Here is a 16,584-nt window from a genome sequence, read left to right as displayed (position 1 = left end):
TTCGGCTCAGGACATGATCCCAGGGTCCTGGGATCGAGCCCCACATCGGGCTCTCTGCTCAGTGGGGAGCCTGTTTCCTCCTCTCTCTCTCTGCCTGCCTCTGCCTACTTGTGATCTCTCTCTGTCAAATAAATAAATAAAAAATCTTAAAAAAAAGATATTCCTTTTAGCCTTACCTCCTCAAATAACAAAGTTCTAATTATTCAATAAGTAATATTTTCAATTTCTTCTAACTTTGGTAACTGTGAAATGAAATACTAAAGCAGTGAACCAAAACTTATGATTAGTTCCACATTGATCTTTTAAATTATAGTTGACCTTTAGTGGAATGATAGAATGTGAAAGTTTGCATTTGCTAACAAGGATAAGGCAGTCTGCTAAAAATCATGTTGTTATAAAATTTCAGGTTTCTAATATAATCTAGTATGATAAAATGATGGAAACTGGCTATGTAAAAAACCAACCCATATATTCTCAGGGCTTTGTTTCAAAAAAAAAAAAAATGAAGTGACATTTCCACAGTGAAATGGGATGTAGGAAGGTATTCTAGTGTGTTTTCCAAGTGAATAATAAGTATTTGTGAGAAATTACTATTAATTACTGAGAGGATGTCCTGTAAGCCATTTGCAGCAGATTTAAAATGAAAGCTCCGGTAGTACCTTGAACAGCCTGTTGTTGACATTATAATTATTCTCCTATTTTAGAAGAATGAATAATTATCATAGCAAATACTTTAATTTCCCATACATGTAATTATACCCATTCACTGAAGAAAGACAGGAATATAAGGATTCCAGTCATGGAGGAAAAAGAAAGATCTTTCATCTGAATGGTTTTTTTCCTCCTACAATTCTGTAAAATCTAGTAGGATGAATGAAAAGAACAGTAAAATGTGCTATCCTAAAATAATGGAATTATAAATGTTTTAAAGGAAGTAATTGCAAATCCTCTAAGAAAAGAATTTTTTTTTACTTACTAGTTAAGGAGAAAGTGACTAAGCAGATCAGGGATTTGAATATAAAGTTTTGGATTACATTCTGCGGGCTGTTGGGAGAGGGTAAAACATAGGCAGTGTAAGGGAAAGAAAATGACAGACAGGGTGAAGTATGTCTGTGGGGCTTCTAAACCAAAGAAAACGTCATCATATAAACTTCAGAGTGAACAAAGACTGAAAATTGTCACTGATAAAAATTTTGCAAACCTAGAGCTGGCTGAGGGAAGGGAGTAGTGTGAGGTCAAGAGAATTCAGTTTAACTCAACAAGAATATATTGAACACTTCTGGAATGCTCACTGATATGCTAATATTAAGATGCTAATATTAATATTATTATTAATAATAAGAGTTTCATTACCAAGTGCAGGGCTCAATGCCTGCCTTAAGTAAAGCACGCTTTTTGAAGAACCAGGTGATGATGATTCCATATGAAGTGCTTAGTAAAATATATGACATCATGTAATTTGGAAAAAAAAGTTAAGTTGAATATTTGGAGCACCAATGTGTGGGCTAAATGAGGTGGGCAGTGGAGAAGGTGCAACAAGTGTTAACCTTTATATAAATGTAGCTGAAGTTCAAGATTGGAGTTTGGAAGAGAGAGTACAAGATCTTGGAATCCTCCATAATAAGGAACAAAATGAGAAGTTCAGTGACTTGGATTTTGAAATGGAAACAATATCTGCTGGAGATATCATTCATTTTTCTACTGGACAGTGGGGAGCAGATAGAAAAGGAACAGAGTGGGGGTGAATTGGTGAATAGATAAATCTAGGGCCATTCTAAAGACCAAAGGTTGATTCAGGGCAGAGAACTGGAAGTAAAAATCCTCAAAGAACTGAAATCCTCCCCCTTCCTTGTATAAAATATACTGTATCCACAGAACAGAAAAGAATACTTAGGATTTCAGTCAAGTGGGATGGCATTTAATAAAACTGACTTCTGAGAATTCCTAAAGGGATAGAATATTAATAGCTACTGTTAATTGTAATCAATTAACATGACAACAGAGATTTGTGACCAGGGGAAAAGAAGGAGCCAGTGATTTCTTGTAAAAGGATCCAGTGGTAAGGGTAAATGAAGCTGTTTTCTAAGTAAAGCTGAGAATTGAACCTTTTGACCAAACAAACTCAAGGAAATGATTGGGGTAAGGGAAAGAATGCATCTGAATTAGGCAGTTGACCATGGATAACAAGCTTACTACTCATTTGGTTTATTCCTCAATGTCTTGCTCTCCTTGGTCAGTCCCTGTAATGATCAGATACTCACAGGCTGGGGAGAAAATGGGTTTCTGAGAAGCTTGTTGAAGTCACAAAGGCAGTGAGCCAGAAAACCCTGTGGAAAGGCTCTTTCCAACTCAAGGAACCATTGCTAATGAATGGCAGTAATAAAAAAGGAACAGTTTCTGCTTGTCCCTGTTACGGTAGTCCTTCACTTCCGGAGTCTACCCTGAGGAAAAATTATCTTGCTCAAACATCATTTAGATTCTGTCATTCTCCTCAAGATCTACTGAGACCTGCAGTTGTTTGGGAATCAAATTAAATCTAGTACCTCTGGGGTCTGCATTTTAGCCCCTCTCTTCCCCATCCTGTAATGCCCGATGTTCTTTTTAAAATTTCTTTGCCTGTTTTACACTAGCCAAAGAAACCATGCCCTTAGCCTCTTAAATCTACAGCTTCACCCACCTGGGTCTCCATCCAGGATGCCAGTCTCCTTCATCATTACCAAATGAGATCCTTATTATAACATCTTCAACAATGTATACCCTCGCCAGCTTAGAGACGTGTTTCGTCTCCTTCTACCCGTCATCCTGTTAGTAACTATGTTTTTCCTGCTGCGGTCGGGGAGGAAGAATTCTTCTCTACCCTCTTTGGGTCTCTGGCTGGGCCTAAGAATTAAACTGATAATGAGATAGATTGTAAGAGAGAAGCATACTTTTTTCTGAGCTTTTACATGTGTATGGAAGCCTTCCCAAGAGAATGAAGACCCGGAGAAGTGACCAGAGCAGGAGGTTTTTATATCTTTTAGATAAAGAAATAATCAATTTGTGCAGAATTGACAAGATGGAGGGGTTGATATTAGGTGACATCGTTAGGAAGGTAAGGGTGAGTTTTCTAAGGTTTTTTTTTTTTTTTTTTTTATTTCTTGGTCCCCAATTCCCCATCTCTGGTGATAAGAATGCCTTCTTTCCTCTTGTGTCATAGGAAGGGCACTTCTCACATGAGGGTTAAATGACCTGTTGCAGGGAGAGGAGAGGTCAGAGAGGCATTTCTGCTTCTCATGTTTTCTCAGACTCCTTTAGCTGAAGGTATTCAATGTGGCAGGTTGCCATATTTTGGAGTAAGATGTCCTAAACCCCATCACTGTGCTTATGGCTAATTTCATGGGTAGATAAAATGTGAGAGTTGAAAGGGACCATAGCATTTTAAAAGGAGGCCCAAAAAGGATAATTGTATTTCCCAAAGTTGCATAGCCAGTTAATAGAAGAACCAAAAAGGTAATAACCCAGATTACCAGCCTTGTGCTTATTCCATCACAGGAATCATGATGGTGAAAATCAAGACACTTAAAGTGATGAAAAACATGGAAAATGAATCAATATATAACTTTCCAATTTTTTCAACTGTATGATAATAAAATCAAAACTATATTACTTTATATTGTGAATGCAGTATTACTATTTTCTTCTTCACTTGTAGCTCTACTTGATAAATAATAAAGATCATTGACTATAAGCAAAGGACAACTTTATTTTCTCTTTATATACAGGATACCATAATTTCTTACAATTTGTTCCAACATGCCTTTATGATCTATATCAATCTTGACGTGCCAAGCCTTCATTTTATCACACTCTTCTACACAACCCACCCTAAAAACACTCCTCCCATAAATTTCACATCTGTATCCTTTTCCTAAGTAATAAGCATATGCATATACATAATTTTTGCCTAAGAAAATTTAATCTTATGGAGTGATTCACCCGTGTCACTTTTTTTTTAGAACTCCCGTGTAGCATTGAGGACATTTTAAAGATCTTCCTAAGTGCCCATCTGTCTTCTTTACCCTTGAAATTTCTTCCCCTTCTCCCCCCACCCTCTCTCTTATTTCTCTCACCATTTTTTCCCTCCTCTCACGTTTTTTTTTTAAACCAAGCTCTCTATCTTTTTTTGTTAGAATAAAAGCTTTGTCTCTCTTGGGCGATGTTATCAGCACTGTGGATGTATATTGGGCTGCTTCTACCCTAGCATCTCAAAATCTGATTCTGACTCTTCTGTTACAACCAACAGTGTGGGCTTTAAAAAAATCAATTCTTAGGTTCCTTATCTGTTTTTCTGTTTCTGGGATAACTGAATCTTTCATAACTAATAGGGATATTGAATTCAGGGAACCTTATGGGGAAAATACATTGCAATTTGTATAAAAAGTAAAAATGAGGCTACAATTAGATGTAATAACTATAGCTTAATTTAGATCCTTTTTTACATTAGTTTGACATCAATTGGTTAATATAGTTTTTCCATTAAAACCAGTTTTCATGAAAACATAAAACATGTTTCATGAAAACATAACAGTTTAATTTTGTTGCTGATGCATGTTTGGTTTATGGACCTCTGAAGAAGAAAAAAAAATATCACTTGCCAGTTTTAGATTCCCAATAGGTAGCAAGAGAATTAGAATGGTTATTCTGGGTCTCTGTATAATCTTAAAATGTTTCCATATACATTAGATGTTGATTGGTGAACACATGGCAATAGCTGTGGGTGTCTGGACACCAATTAGTAAGCAAATCTAAGCACATTCTGAAGTTCTGAATTGAGTCTTAGTACCATGCTTTATGTTTGTATCACTAAATCAAATGTACTTGTCTTTTCTAATAGTCGAATTCAAAACCTCCATTGTGGCTTGTTTGCCAGATTCCACATTTCTTGAATGAGTTCGTATATTTTTTTTTATCAATACCCAAAAATATCATTAAGTCCCTATGACCTTGTCTACTGGCCTCTGTTCATTTCTGAGTAACTTTTAGATCCTTGTATTACCTAAGAGTATTAGTGTTTTTCCCATGGTTCTTTGATAGTAAAATATTTAACAAGAGTATTATAACTTGGACACATTTTGGGAAATCTTTTGAAAGGGATACGTATAGTGAATACCTTTCTGTATATTATCCTGTATCTCTTCAACATTAAGTCAATGTAGAATTCCTCTGGATGAGTTGACGCCCCATGTCACTCACTCAGCAGGACTTTCACAGACGCTTAGAGCATATGTGGGAGGCACGTCTCTTGTTAGAGCAGATGTTTCACTTGACACATGACCATGCATGGTGGCACTGGAACTTCCCCAGCAAACAAAATTCTTCTTTCTTTTCCAAATTCTTTGAATTTTATGTAACTGACCTTGCCTGTCGTATACTAATGTAGTTAGAAGCATCAAACCTACTTAGATCTAGGATAGAAGTATTAATTGACTTTCTGTATTTGAAATCCAGTGTTAATATCTTAGTTTTAACCCCTGAGGTTTTGGCACCCTACAGATCAAGCCATCTGTTTAAAATCAGAGTAGGTGGTAGGATTAAAAAATAATGTTTTGGGGAGATGTCTGATATAGTGTTATCTGCACTCCAAATGATATATTTGATTAATCTTTCAGTTCTTACATTAAAATGTTTTAAAGTTTGATCTACTCAAACATTTTTCAGCTTTTTAAAAGAAATCTATAACTACAATGTTTATTTAATATGTAAGGATTATTAAAAACTTAATTTTTTATAGAATTTATCAAAAGTAACTAAACTACATTAGATGATATAAGTTATGTGATTCTAGTTATCCATGTCTCATTTTTACTTGGGACTTTGAAGTTTTTGTAGTGCTTTACCATACATTGTTTTGCTCATTCCTCACAGTGATCCTATAAAATTAGCTTGGGCAGTTTTACTCCCCCTAATATACAGAGGAAGCTAGCTTAAAACAGTTAGGTTTTAAGTGGTTTTTCCAAAACCACTTGAGTAGCAAATGCAATCTAAACCAGAAGCTGGTAGCATTCTTTATTTAAATATTTTCCCATTCTGTTATTTAGACTTAATTCACTTCTTTCTCCACATAGTGGACAATGATCTTTGCAAAATCTTAACCAGATCCTATCAATCACTTAATGAAACCTTTGCAGTGAGTTACTGTCTTACTCAAGATGTAATTGTACATCCTTAATACGACCTTCATGCTATCCTGGTCTGTGCTTTGTTCTTTCTACCTGTATCATATGCCACCCCCATCTCCTTGTTCTAGGCATCCCCAGGCTCTAGGCACCCTCAGCTGCTCCTCTTTCTTCCTGTGTGTGACTCAAGACCTTCCTATTTGCTAATCACTCCACCTAGAGTCATCACAGAGGTCTCATTTTAAATGTTAATTTCTCAGAGAAGCCGTCACTTAAAGGACCAAACAAAGTTAGTTCCTCATGCTATCAGCTTACAGCAGACCCTTAATTATTCACTGTTACATTTTTCTGTGTGATAATTCATTTAGCACCTGCCCTCTTCTCTGTGTGTTAGTCAGCTATTGTCATGAACCATGTCTATTTGACTCCTTGCTGGTTTCCTGCTCTGGTCCAGTGTCTGGCACATAGTAGCTGCTCAGTAAACATTTGTGGTCTGAGTGGAATGAATAAATCCATGTGGATATGTACATAGCTCTTTTTCCAAACTCTTTTTCATATTTATAGGAATATATAGGCTTTTCTCCATTTCCTGGGAACATGCAGATAAAAATTGCTTTTTGATAGTTGAAACAATTTAAACAAGTCTTAGAAAATTATCAGGAAAGGTGTTTAAGAAAATGAAATGGATTACCCAGGGAAATTGTGGAGTTTCCTTCCCCAGAGGTTTAATCAGAGGATAGTAATTAAGTCTAAGGAAGTTTAAGGTCTGTGTTAAGGCTCTGGCATAGAGGCAAGATCATTGGGTAGAACAAAGACTTGGACGTAATATACCTTTATTTTTTGTTTCTGTGTTTGATTCTTTGTCAAGGGCCCAACTCTTTTCTTGTGCCCAAATAGGAAAAGAACTTGGAAACTTAACTCTCATTCAGATTTCTTTTTCTCTATTGTGGTGTACAGTCAGCTCCACTATAATGCAACCTCTGCATTCCTAAAAATCATTGCACAGGGCTTGTTGGAAAAATGGAAGTAGGGACACGAGACTCAGAAACTTGGTCAGTGACACATGAAGAAAAAATCCAGGAACCTAATAAAAATGTCAGCTTAAGTTTTAGTTGTGTTAAGTGGTTAAGAAATACACGAATGATATAATAAATATGGCACGTCTCCTTGAGAAAGACAGGCAGCTGGCTTGTGGAGGGGGTCATTGGAAGGGCTGCAGCTTGTGAGTTACTGCCAAGTGGCAGAAGGGAGGCTGCCTGAAATCAGAGGGCAAATTGTGCCACCAGATATATGTGGGGTGGCTCTTAAGAGGCATGGTAAGTGAAAGCATTGGCCCATCCATCTTAAATGAGTGTGATTTGTGTACTTCTATGCTAGGTCCAGCTGGGTGCAGTTTTCTGTGTTCATTTCATGTTTCTCATGAATGAAATCAGGCATGAGCAAGTGTGAGATTTAGGTTATGCTCACACTGGCCCCTGACATAGCCATTGCCCTAAAGCAAATCTATGCTCTTAAAATAAGTGTTAGGAGGCTAGTCCACATGGAGACGCAGGAAGATCCTAAACTCATTTCCTCCAACAGACACACTAAATCTGCAACTCCATATGGAAGACTTCTCTCTGAAAACTCGCAGCACGTCTCTCTGCCATCACAAGAGAATAGGCCTGCATTCAGGAGGGTTGGAGAAGGTGAGATGTGGTCTCACCACAGACCCACTGCCAGCTCAGCAACCCACAGTCAGGAAGGAATTAAAAAACCCGGAGCTTCTTGAGGAGTAAAGGGTCTGTAGATTATATCAGTCACTATAACTCTTAAGACGAATATTTGAGAGATGAGCCACCAAGACATCTGCTTTAAAGATTCCCAGGGCTTGTGTTCATGAGGCCCGAAGGGCTATAGTGAAATGAGAAACAGCTCTTAAAAGGCTCAAGTGCAGACTTGCTCTAGGGCCCAGCTCAGAAGTAGCAGTTTGGAAAGCACACAGAGTATATGTGAAGAAGATTCATTTGCTCATCTTAAGCATCCATTGGAGGGAGAGGTGCATTTTGGCATTCTCTCCAGGGATGGAGGTGCTGGAAGACTCCATCCATCCTTGTGCTCTGTCTCTGACTCACTAAAACCTGGGCTACCAGATATTTATTTTTTTCCTTCAAAAGGTATCATCTTCATGCCCTCTCTCTGCCAGGTTCCACTGGTGTTACTTCCTAGAAGGGAGATTTTACATATATCTGGTGCCCTGGCTTGTTTACATCTGATACCCCATTTTTTTGTGACTGCCAGCAGGGGATCCACTGAGCTCATGGGTCTCGAGGCCAAAGTGGCTTGTATTCCTGGATACCATAAGGAACTATTGGAAAGACAGTTCTTGACAGACTGCCATCTCCAGGGCAGTGTACAGATAGCAGACTGGAAACACCCCCTCACTCTGTGAGTAGGTATTTTGCATGTCCAGGAGCTTTGGTCTAAGGGACAAGTTCCTGTTCTGCCACACTCCTAAAGGCCTATTGAACTGCTCTCAGGGAGCACCTGGGTGGCTCAGTTGGTTAAGCGTCTGCCTTCAGCTTGGGCTCCCTGTTCAATGAGGAGCCTACTTCTCCCTCTCCCTCTGCCTCTTCCCACCCCCCTGCTTGTGTGCTCCCTCCCTCTCCCTCAAATAAATAAATAAAATCTGTAAAAAAAAAAAAAAAAAAGTGCTCTAAGGGCTTAAGTCCCCAGTCTGATGATGTGCCCAAAAGAGGGGGATGCGTAGGGTTAGAAAAGAATGCTGGGAAATGTTAGCTGGTAAAGACTGGAAACAGAAAAAGGAACCAGGCAAGGAAGCTGGATACAGGCCCAAAAGAATTCATGATCTTGCTTCAAAAAGAATAAGATACTTAGGAACAAATTTAACTAAGGAGGTAGAAGACCTGGATATCAAAAACTACAAGACATTAATGAAAGAAATTGAAGAAGACACAAATAAATGGATAGACATTCCATGCTAATAGATTGGAAGAATTAATACTGTTAAAGTGTCCATACTACCCAATGCAATACATAAATTCAGTGCAATCCCTATCAAAATTCCACTGACATTTTTCACAGAAATAGAAAAAAATCCTAAAACATGTATGGAATCACAAAAGATCTCTAAAAGCCGAAACAATCTTGAGAAAGAACAACAAAGATGAAGCCATCATACTCCCTAATTTCAAACTATATTACAAAGCTGTCATATAAAAACAGTACTTTATTGGCATAAAAAACAGACACAAAAATCAGTGAAACAGAAGAGAGACCCAGAAATAAACCCACTATTAATACAGTCTATTAATTTATGACAAAGGAGGCAAGAATACACAGTCTGGAAAGGACAGTCTCTTCAATAAATGGTGTTGGGAACACTGTAAAGCCACATGCAAAAGAATGAAACTAGACTACTATCTTACACCATATACAAAAATTAACTCAAAATGAATTAAAAACTTGAATGTAAGACCTGAAACCATAAAACCCCTGGAAGGAAAACTGGGCAGTAAGAAACTTGACATTGGTCTTGTTGATAATATTTTGGATCTGACTCCAAAAACAAAAGTAAACATGTGAGATCAAGCTGAAATCAACTTCTGCATAACAAAGGAAATCATCAACGAAATGAAAAGACAATGCTTTGAATGTGAAAGCAATGCATTCTGATTGGATATATGATTAATGAATTTACAAATCATATATCCAATCAGGGGTTGATATTCAAAATACAGACAGAACTACAATACAATAACCAAAACCAAAACCAAAAAAACAAAGCAATCAGATTTAAAAATTGGCAGAAGGTCTGAATAGACATTTTCCAAAGGAAACATTCATGTGGCCAACAGATGCGTAAAAAAATGTTCAATATGACCAATCATCAGGGAAATGGAAATCAAAACCACCAAGAAGTGTCACCTCATATCTGTTAGAATGAATCCAAAAAAAAAAAAAAAAAAAGAAAGAAAGAAAAAACAAAGAAAGAAATAAGTGTTGGTGAGATTATCAAGAAAAGGGAACCCTTATGCATAGTTGGTATGGTTGTGAATTGTGTAGCCACTATGGAAAACTCTATGGAATGTCCCGAAAAAAGTAAAAATAGAAGTATCATATGATCCAGCAATCCATCTTCTGGGTATTTATCTGAAGAAAATGAAAACATTGCTTCAAAAAAAATATAGGCACCCCATGTTTATTGAGGCATTATTTACAATAGTCAAGATATGGAAGCAACCTAAGTGTCCAGGATAGGTGGATGAAGAAGATGTGTAGGTACACACACACAATACACACCCTCACATACAATAGAATACTACTCAGCCACCTAAAAGAAGGGATTCTTGCCATTTGCAACAACAGGAATAGTCCTTGAGGGCACGAAGCTAAGTAAAATAAGTCAGGCACAGAAAGAAGACAAATGCCATATGCTCTCACTTATATATAGAATGGAAAAATAAAACAAACAACAGCAACAACAAAAACCAAACAGAGATCCAGAGAATAGATTGGTGGTTGTCAGAGGTTGAGAAGCAGTGGAGGGTGGGAAAAAGGGACGAAGGGGTCAAAAAATACAGACTTATAGTCATGAAATAGGTCATGAGGGTATAATGTACAGCACGGTGACTGTAGTTAATAATACTGTATTGCGTATTTGAAAGTTGCTAAGTGAGTAAATTTTAGATTGTCTCATCACAAGAGAATAAAAAAACACTTTGTAATTATGTATTTTGATAGATGATAACAAGGCTTCTTGTGATTATATTTGCATTTGTGTATACAAATATTGAACCATTATGTTGTATACCTGAAACTAGTATGTTATATGTCAAATATAAAAATAAATAAAGGATGGAAAGATTACAAAATAAATGTTAGAGCAGAACTGACTATCCTAAGAAGGAAAAAAGGTGGAGGTGGGCAGTGGGACTTGGGGTCAGAAGAATTTGGTTCTGGTCCCAGAGCTGTCATTTCTAACAATGAAACCCTGAGCAAGCACTTTCCCTCTCTTTATACCATTTATCGTATCTTTCAATGAAGTTGGTAACAACCAACGTTGCCACATTTTCCTGAGGGCTAGATGAAGCAATGAAGGTGAAACATTCCATAAACAGTAAAGTGCTTTCCAACTCAAGATTTTTCACAAAAAAACTTATTTCAGAGGTAGAGCTATCAACTAAAGAAGAACAAAGGGTTAAAAGTTCACCCACTCAGAGCCAGCTTTTGTTGAGAAAACTGGGCAAACCCTCCTTTTGGATGAGAGTGAAGCCCATGACTCTGAAAGGAGGGGGTGCTTTATGTCTGGTGAAGTGTTTTGTGAACACGTGTCTCACGTCTTATAGACTCAACCCGGGGGGGTGGGCAATGTTTTTGTTCCTGGTGTAGCAGTTTGTGTACAATGGTAGGAGAAGCCAACGAGGAAAAGGGGAAAAGGTAAACTTGCTAAAGGAAACTGAGAGAAATACAAATGTGGTCCCCACTGAGTTTAGAAAAACACTCTCGGGGCTCTCTTAAGATGGCTTCTTAAAGCCATCCCAGCCCAGGGATTCGGTGGAAAGAGCTGTCACAGAAATTTGGCCTCGTCAGGTCTACAACCCAGATTTCTGTGACATTGTTTTTTACTTACTGCTCTTCAGTACCCAGCAGCGCCGTATAAACAAGACTCAACTCTTCTGCACCTCTCACTCCCTTTCACTCTCCGTGCTGTAAACGATACAGAGCAAACCTGTGGGGGAAAAAATCAAAATTACAGACAGCTATTATCAATCAATCAATCAATCAATCTGGCCGATCCATTTATATATTCTTTTTTTACTTTCATCCATGTTTTATAATTTTGAGTAAAAAAAAAAAAAAAAATTCCCTACATTTGGAAAGTAGATACGGCTTATTGTCAAGCTTTGATGGTTTAATTGAAGTACACACCATTTAAAGGGAATATATTTCAGTCAACAACTTTTGCCTCATTAATCTTTGAATTCCCTGGATTTTTCTCTATATTGTAAGGGTATAATTTTATTTGTATTTGAAAAGGCATTAACAAATTGAACAGAAAAGTTTATTCATATGGAAAATGTCTTCCCTTATTAGATTTTGGGGAATTCTTCAATATGACAGGGAGCGAATCTAAGTGAGATTCTTCATTTGTGAAGGAGAAATGGATTCTATCTTCCCTGCAAAACTTCACCTTTTTCATATGCTGTGGTTTTTAACTATTTAACAGACACCATTTGTTTCACTTGTTTTGGGAATCAAAGCAGTAGTCTTTCAAATTCTATAATAAAGGTAACTTACCCATGTTCCTTCTAGTCCACTCAGTTTATACAGAGACAACTCTTGATTATGTGTAATAATGGAGTAAATTTTATTTTTATCTTTTTATTGTGGTTAAATATATGTAATAAAATCTAAATAATGAAATAAAAATATAATAAATAATAAAACAATAAAATATATGTGCTATGAAATTTGCCATTCTATTTCTACAAAAGTTTGGCTTCGGTTAGTATGTTTCTCCTTCAAAACCATGTTTTTCTTCTCTTCCAGAGCTGTTGGAACATGACAGAATAAAGATTTGACTTTGATTTTTCTTTTTCTGAATCTGATAGAGGCAACTGACTGTGTAGGGGTGAAAAATGGACCACCAAAGAGTTTGGGACAGAAGTTACAGGCCTGACTTAGCTAAAGGCCAGCTCCAGAATCAATAAGCAAATATACTTTATATAAATATATATATAAATATATATTTATAAATATATGTTAAATACAGAAAATACATATACACATTAGACATAGTCCTGATCTCAAACAGATGTTTATGTAGGTGAAGAATCGTAATACATGCACATGAAAAATAATGATAGAAGAAAGTAAGAGTGTGTAGGGTAGTAAAGAGCATAGGTGCTGTGGACATAAGGAAGGGAGAGAACAATGATATGAGGTGGGGAAGTTCTAGAGAGTTGGCTCAAAGCCAAACCTGGCAGCATCTCCAGACTTCAAGTAGATCTCAGAGAGCTGGTTAAGCAGGAGGAAGAGCATGGTTGAGGGTGCACAGGCAGGGGAATACATAAGTATTTTTAGAGGATCTTGATTTATTTCCAAATTATGGTCTACTGTTTCCTTCATAATCCTCAGGAGAGCTTTTCCCCCATGTGTTAGAGGTGGAGAAATTCCATCTCTCCTATCACTTGTGGTGAATGTGCCCCACACGGTGGATAGCATTTCCTCCCGGGTAATCCATGGTTCAGAGTCATCATGCAGTCTTGACTTCCCTTCTTCCCGTGTAAGAATGTGGGTCCCTCCTAGTCCGGTACTGAGTTGTTCTTTGGTTTTCATCACAGAACATCCATTCCGCACGCAAAGTGCTCACATTAGTAGCAACCATAACCGTAATAACATGACATGCTAAAAGAAGAAGTAGCAGAAGCAACAAAACAACAAAAAGACATTAGCATGGGAGAGTCAATATTGTCAGGGGGATTCGAGTTTGCATGCTTCTGTCCGGTTCCAGGAATGAGTTTTTGCTGAACCATCTATTCTGAGTCATCCAGCCTTTCTTTCAACACTGATTCCCATTTGTGAATGAGCTGGTTTTCTGCGATAATAAATAAAGTGGGTGGCTTAGCCTATTTTTATCTGTGAAAACCTAACTGGATAAATAAAAACAAAACATTTAACCTTATTCTCATCAGCTCTGTGGCCTAATGAAGTTGAAATTACAGGTCCTTGGACAAAAATCACTTACGTTCCTTTAAAAGCATAGACAAGCGATTGAAGAGATGAAACGATTCTGAATAGGCACTAATGATCTTACTCATCATTACTCGACTTCTAATACATTTGGTAGTATTACTGGGTCATAGATCTTCATATCTGCACAAGAAGCCGCCTGGTTTAGTGAAAATTATTCAAGCAATAGAGACACATCCAGGATTGAAAACTGTTACCTTCTGGTTTTTATGACAAATTACTTAGGTGCCTCTGATCCTTAGTTTTCTTGTCTGTAATGAGAGGTTAATAATAGAGCCTACTTCATGGGGTTGTAATGAGGATGAAATTAATTTATATATAAAGTCCAAGTTCGCACTTAGTAACTGACAGCTATTACTAATTATTTTTTTCTCATAGTAATTAAGAAACACCTCCTAAAAAGTCATTCCCTTTGTGCCTTTTATAGCATGAGAAGCTGATGCATGAATTGGAAGAGGAGAGACACTTACGTCTTCAGAGTGAGAAGCGGTTGCAGGAGGTGACACTGGAGTCTGAGCGCAACAGAATTCAGATGCGTGGCCTCCAGCAGCAGTTCTCCAGGTATTGTTCTGAACTGAGCTGCTTGATTCAGGAGGGACATCCCTTCCTGCACCCAAAGCCCCCAGCTTGAATTTCCATTGTGAAAGCATCTGTTGAATTTGAGGAGCTAATTTACCTACAGCTTAGACCTTCTCCTCTGGCCACGCTATCATATGGCATCTGGGCCAGTTTGTTGAAACTTGCTCTTTGCACCTAGCGGAGTCCTGGCTTTATTGGATCTGGTTATCTTTTCTTCCTTGATGGGTTTCCAAGGGATTTTTCCAGGAAGATGTGGTGGCTGTGTGGCTTATAAGAATATCCCTTGAAAGGCCAGCCGGGAGGATGAAATTTTATCAGTCATCATAACTCTATTTTAAGGAAGACAGAAAATGTGAATCTAATCATTCAGTATGCTCTTACTTCAAGGAAACCTTTACCGATAGTTTTAAAAAAAATCAAAATCAATGAGTTTTTCCTTTAAAAAGACTTAACTTGAATTTGAAATTAGCATTCTGAAAAGTAGCTCTTAGATACAATTCCCACACAGTCAGAATCTTTCAGCTTCCAGTTATAGTTACTGTGGGGCCAGGTGAGGGTTCAACCTATTATTTAAATATAACCTATTTATTTAACCTATCTGTGCTGTTCCAGTCCTGGGAGCAGATATGGAAATTCTGTGAAGGACAATTTACTTTCTTCCTTTTTTTTTTTTTTTTGAGATTTTATTTATTTTGACAGAGAGAGACATAGCGAGAGAGGGAGCACAAGCAGGGGGAGTGGGAGAGGGAGAAGCGGGCTTCCCGCAAACAGGGAGCCCAATGTGGGGCTCGAACCTGGGACCCTAGGATCATGACCTGAGCTGAAAGCAGATGCTTAATGACTGAGCCACCCAGGTGCCCCAAGGACAATTTGCTTTCATTTCTATATTTCACTTCACCATTTCCCAAATCAGGAAATCAATTTTGGGGGTTTTTATTTGTTTTTTTTTCTCCCTCATGAGGTTGTCTCAGGCTGAATCAAGTTTGAGAAGTTGCCCTAAAATTTTTCTGAGCCATCTATGTGTATCTTGACTTTAATTTACCATTGGGATTTGGATATAATCAATGATGGATAACATGGCTTCCTCATTATGAACCTTTTATAATGATAGCTTAAGTTTTGGATGTGTCGTGCAGAGAAACTGAAATTGAGCCTCCAGATGTCTTATCTCTTTGTGACTAATACCATCAGTGCTTGTGACTTTGGTTTGGAGGCTTCTTGGCGGAGGGTAGAAAAGATGGATGATCCCCTGTGTTCAGTCATAAGTTAACAACCTGTTCCACTTGCTGAGCTCATAATACACAGGTGCTATAGAAGTGCACCAATCAATACTTTAAGCAAATACAGGTCCCACCCCTCTCAGGCTATTACTTATACAACCTTGTACTCGATTTTTCATTTGGTTTGATGGTAACTCTCACTTCATGTCTCCCGACTTGAAATAATAGACACCCCCACACATACTTTTGAAGCAGTTCTAAAACAAGCCCTGCTTTGTAATACTTGCCATTTTAAGAATATAGGAAAGGAGGGGGTAGATCGCCCTACCCTTGCGTTATCTAATTGAGATGTCTCTGTATTCAAGCTATTGATTTACTGGGTGTGAGACACATGGCACAGTAAATTATTTTCATATGATGCTAGGTCATCTGCTGTAAATCAATGACACCCATACAGAATTGTGTTGCACAAGAGTCAAGGCTGCATCCTAGACCAAATGAGAAGATAATTATATGTAGAACAAATAGTGGTTGGTTTTATATACTGCATTTCTCCCTACTATCATCAGTTTCCTTATGTAAAGCTTCACTGGAACTGAAGAGTTCAAGTCCAGTTATAGCCAGACAACTAATGCAAATTAGCAAAGGTGGAAGAAAGAGCATATGTCACAGATAAGATAATTACACAAAGGGAGAGAGGGAAATAAACCAGTAGAGTCTCTTAATGATAGAGAACAAACTGAGGGTTGGTGGAGGGAGGTGGGTGAGGGGTGGACTTAGATGGGGGATGGGTATTAAGGAGGGTACTTTTTGTGATGAGCGCTGGGTGTTGTATGTAAGTGATGAATTTCTGAATTCTACTCTAAAAACCAGTA

General features: G+C 37.7%; 1 protein-coding gene across 1 annotated transcript in view; it reads left to right on the top strand.

Annotated features, from left to right (window-relative positions):
- NCKAP5 (NCK associated protein 5) overlaps positions 1–16,584 on the top strand; it is an 894,518-nt gene that overhangs the window by 426,384 nt on the left and 451,550 nt on the right. Inside the window, exon 5 of the mRNA XM_080799084.1 lies at positions 14,338–14,471. Within this exon, the coding sequence (XP_080655210.1) occupies positions 14,338–14,471 (134 nt within the window). The remainder of the gene's footprint in view (positions 1–14,337; positions 14,472–16,584) is intronic.

Source organism: Martes martes, assembly GCF_963455335.1.
Source record: "Martes martes genome assembly, chromosome: 3".
NCBI lineage: Eukaryota > Metazoa > Chordata > Mammalia > Carnivora > Mustelidae > Martes > Martes martes.
This window is presented reverse-complemented; position numbering and strand designations above follow the sequence as displayed.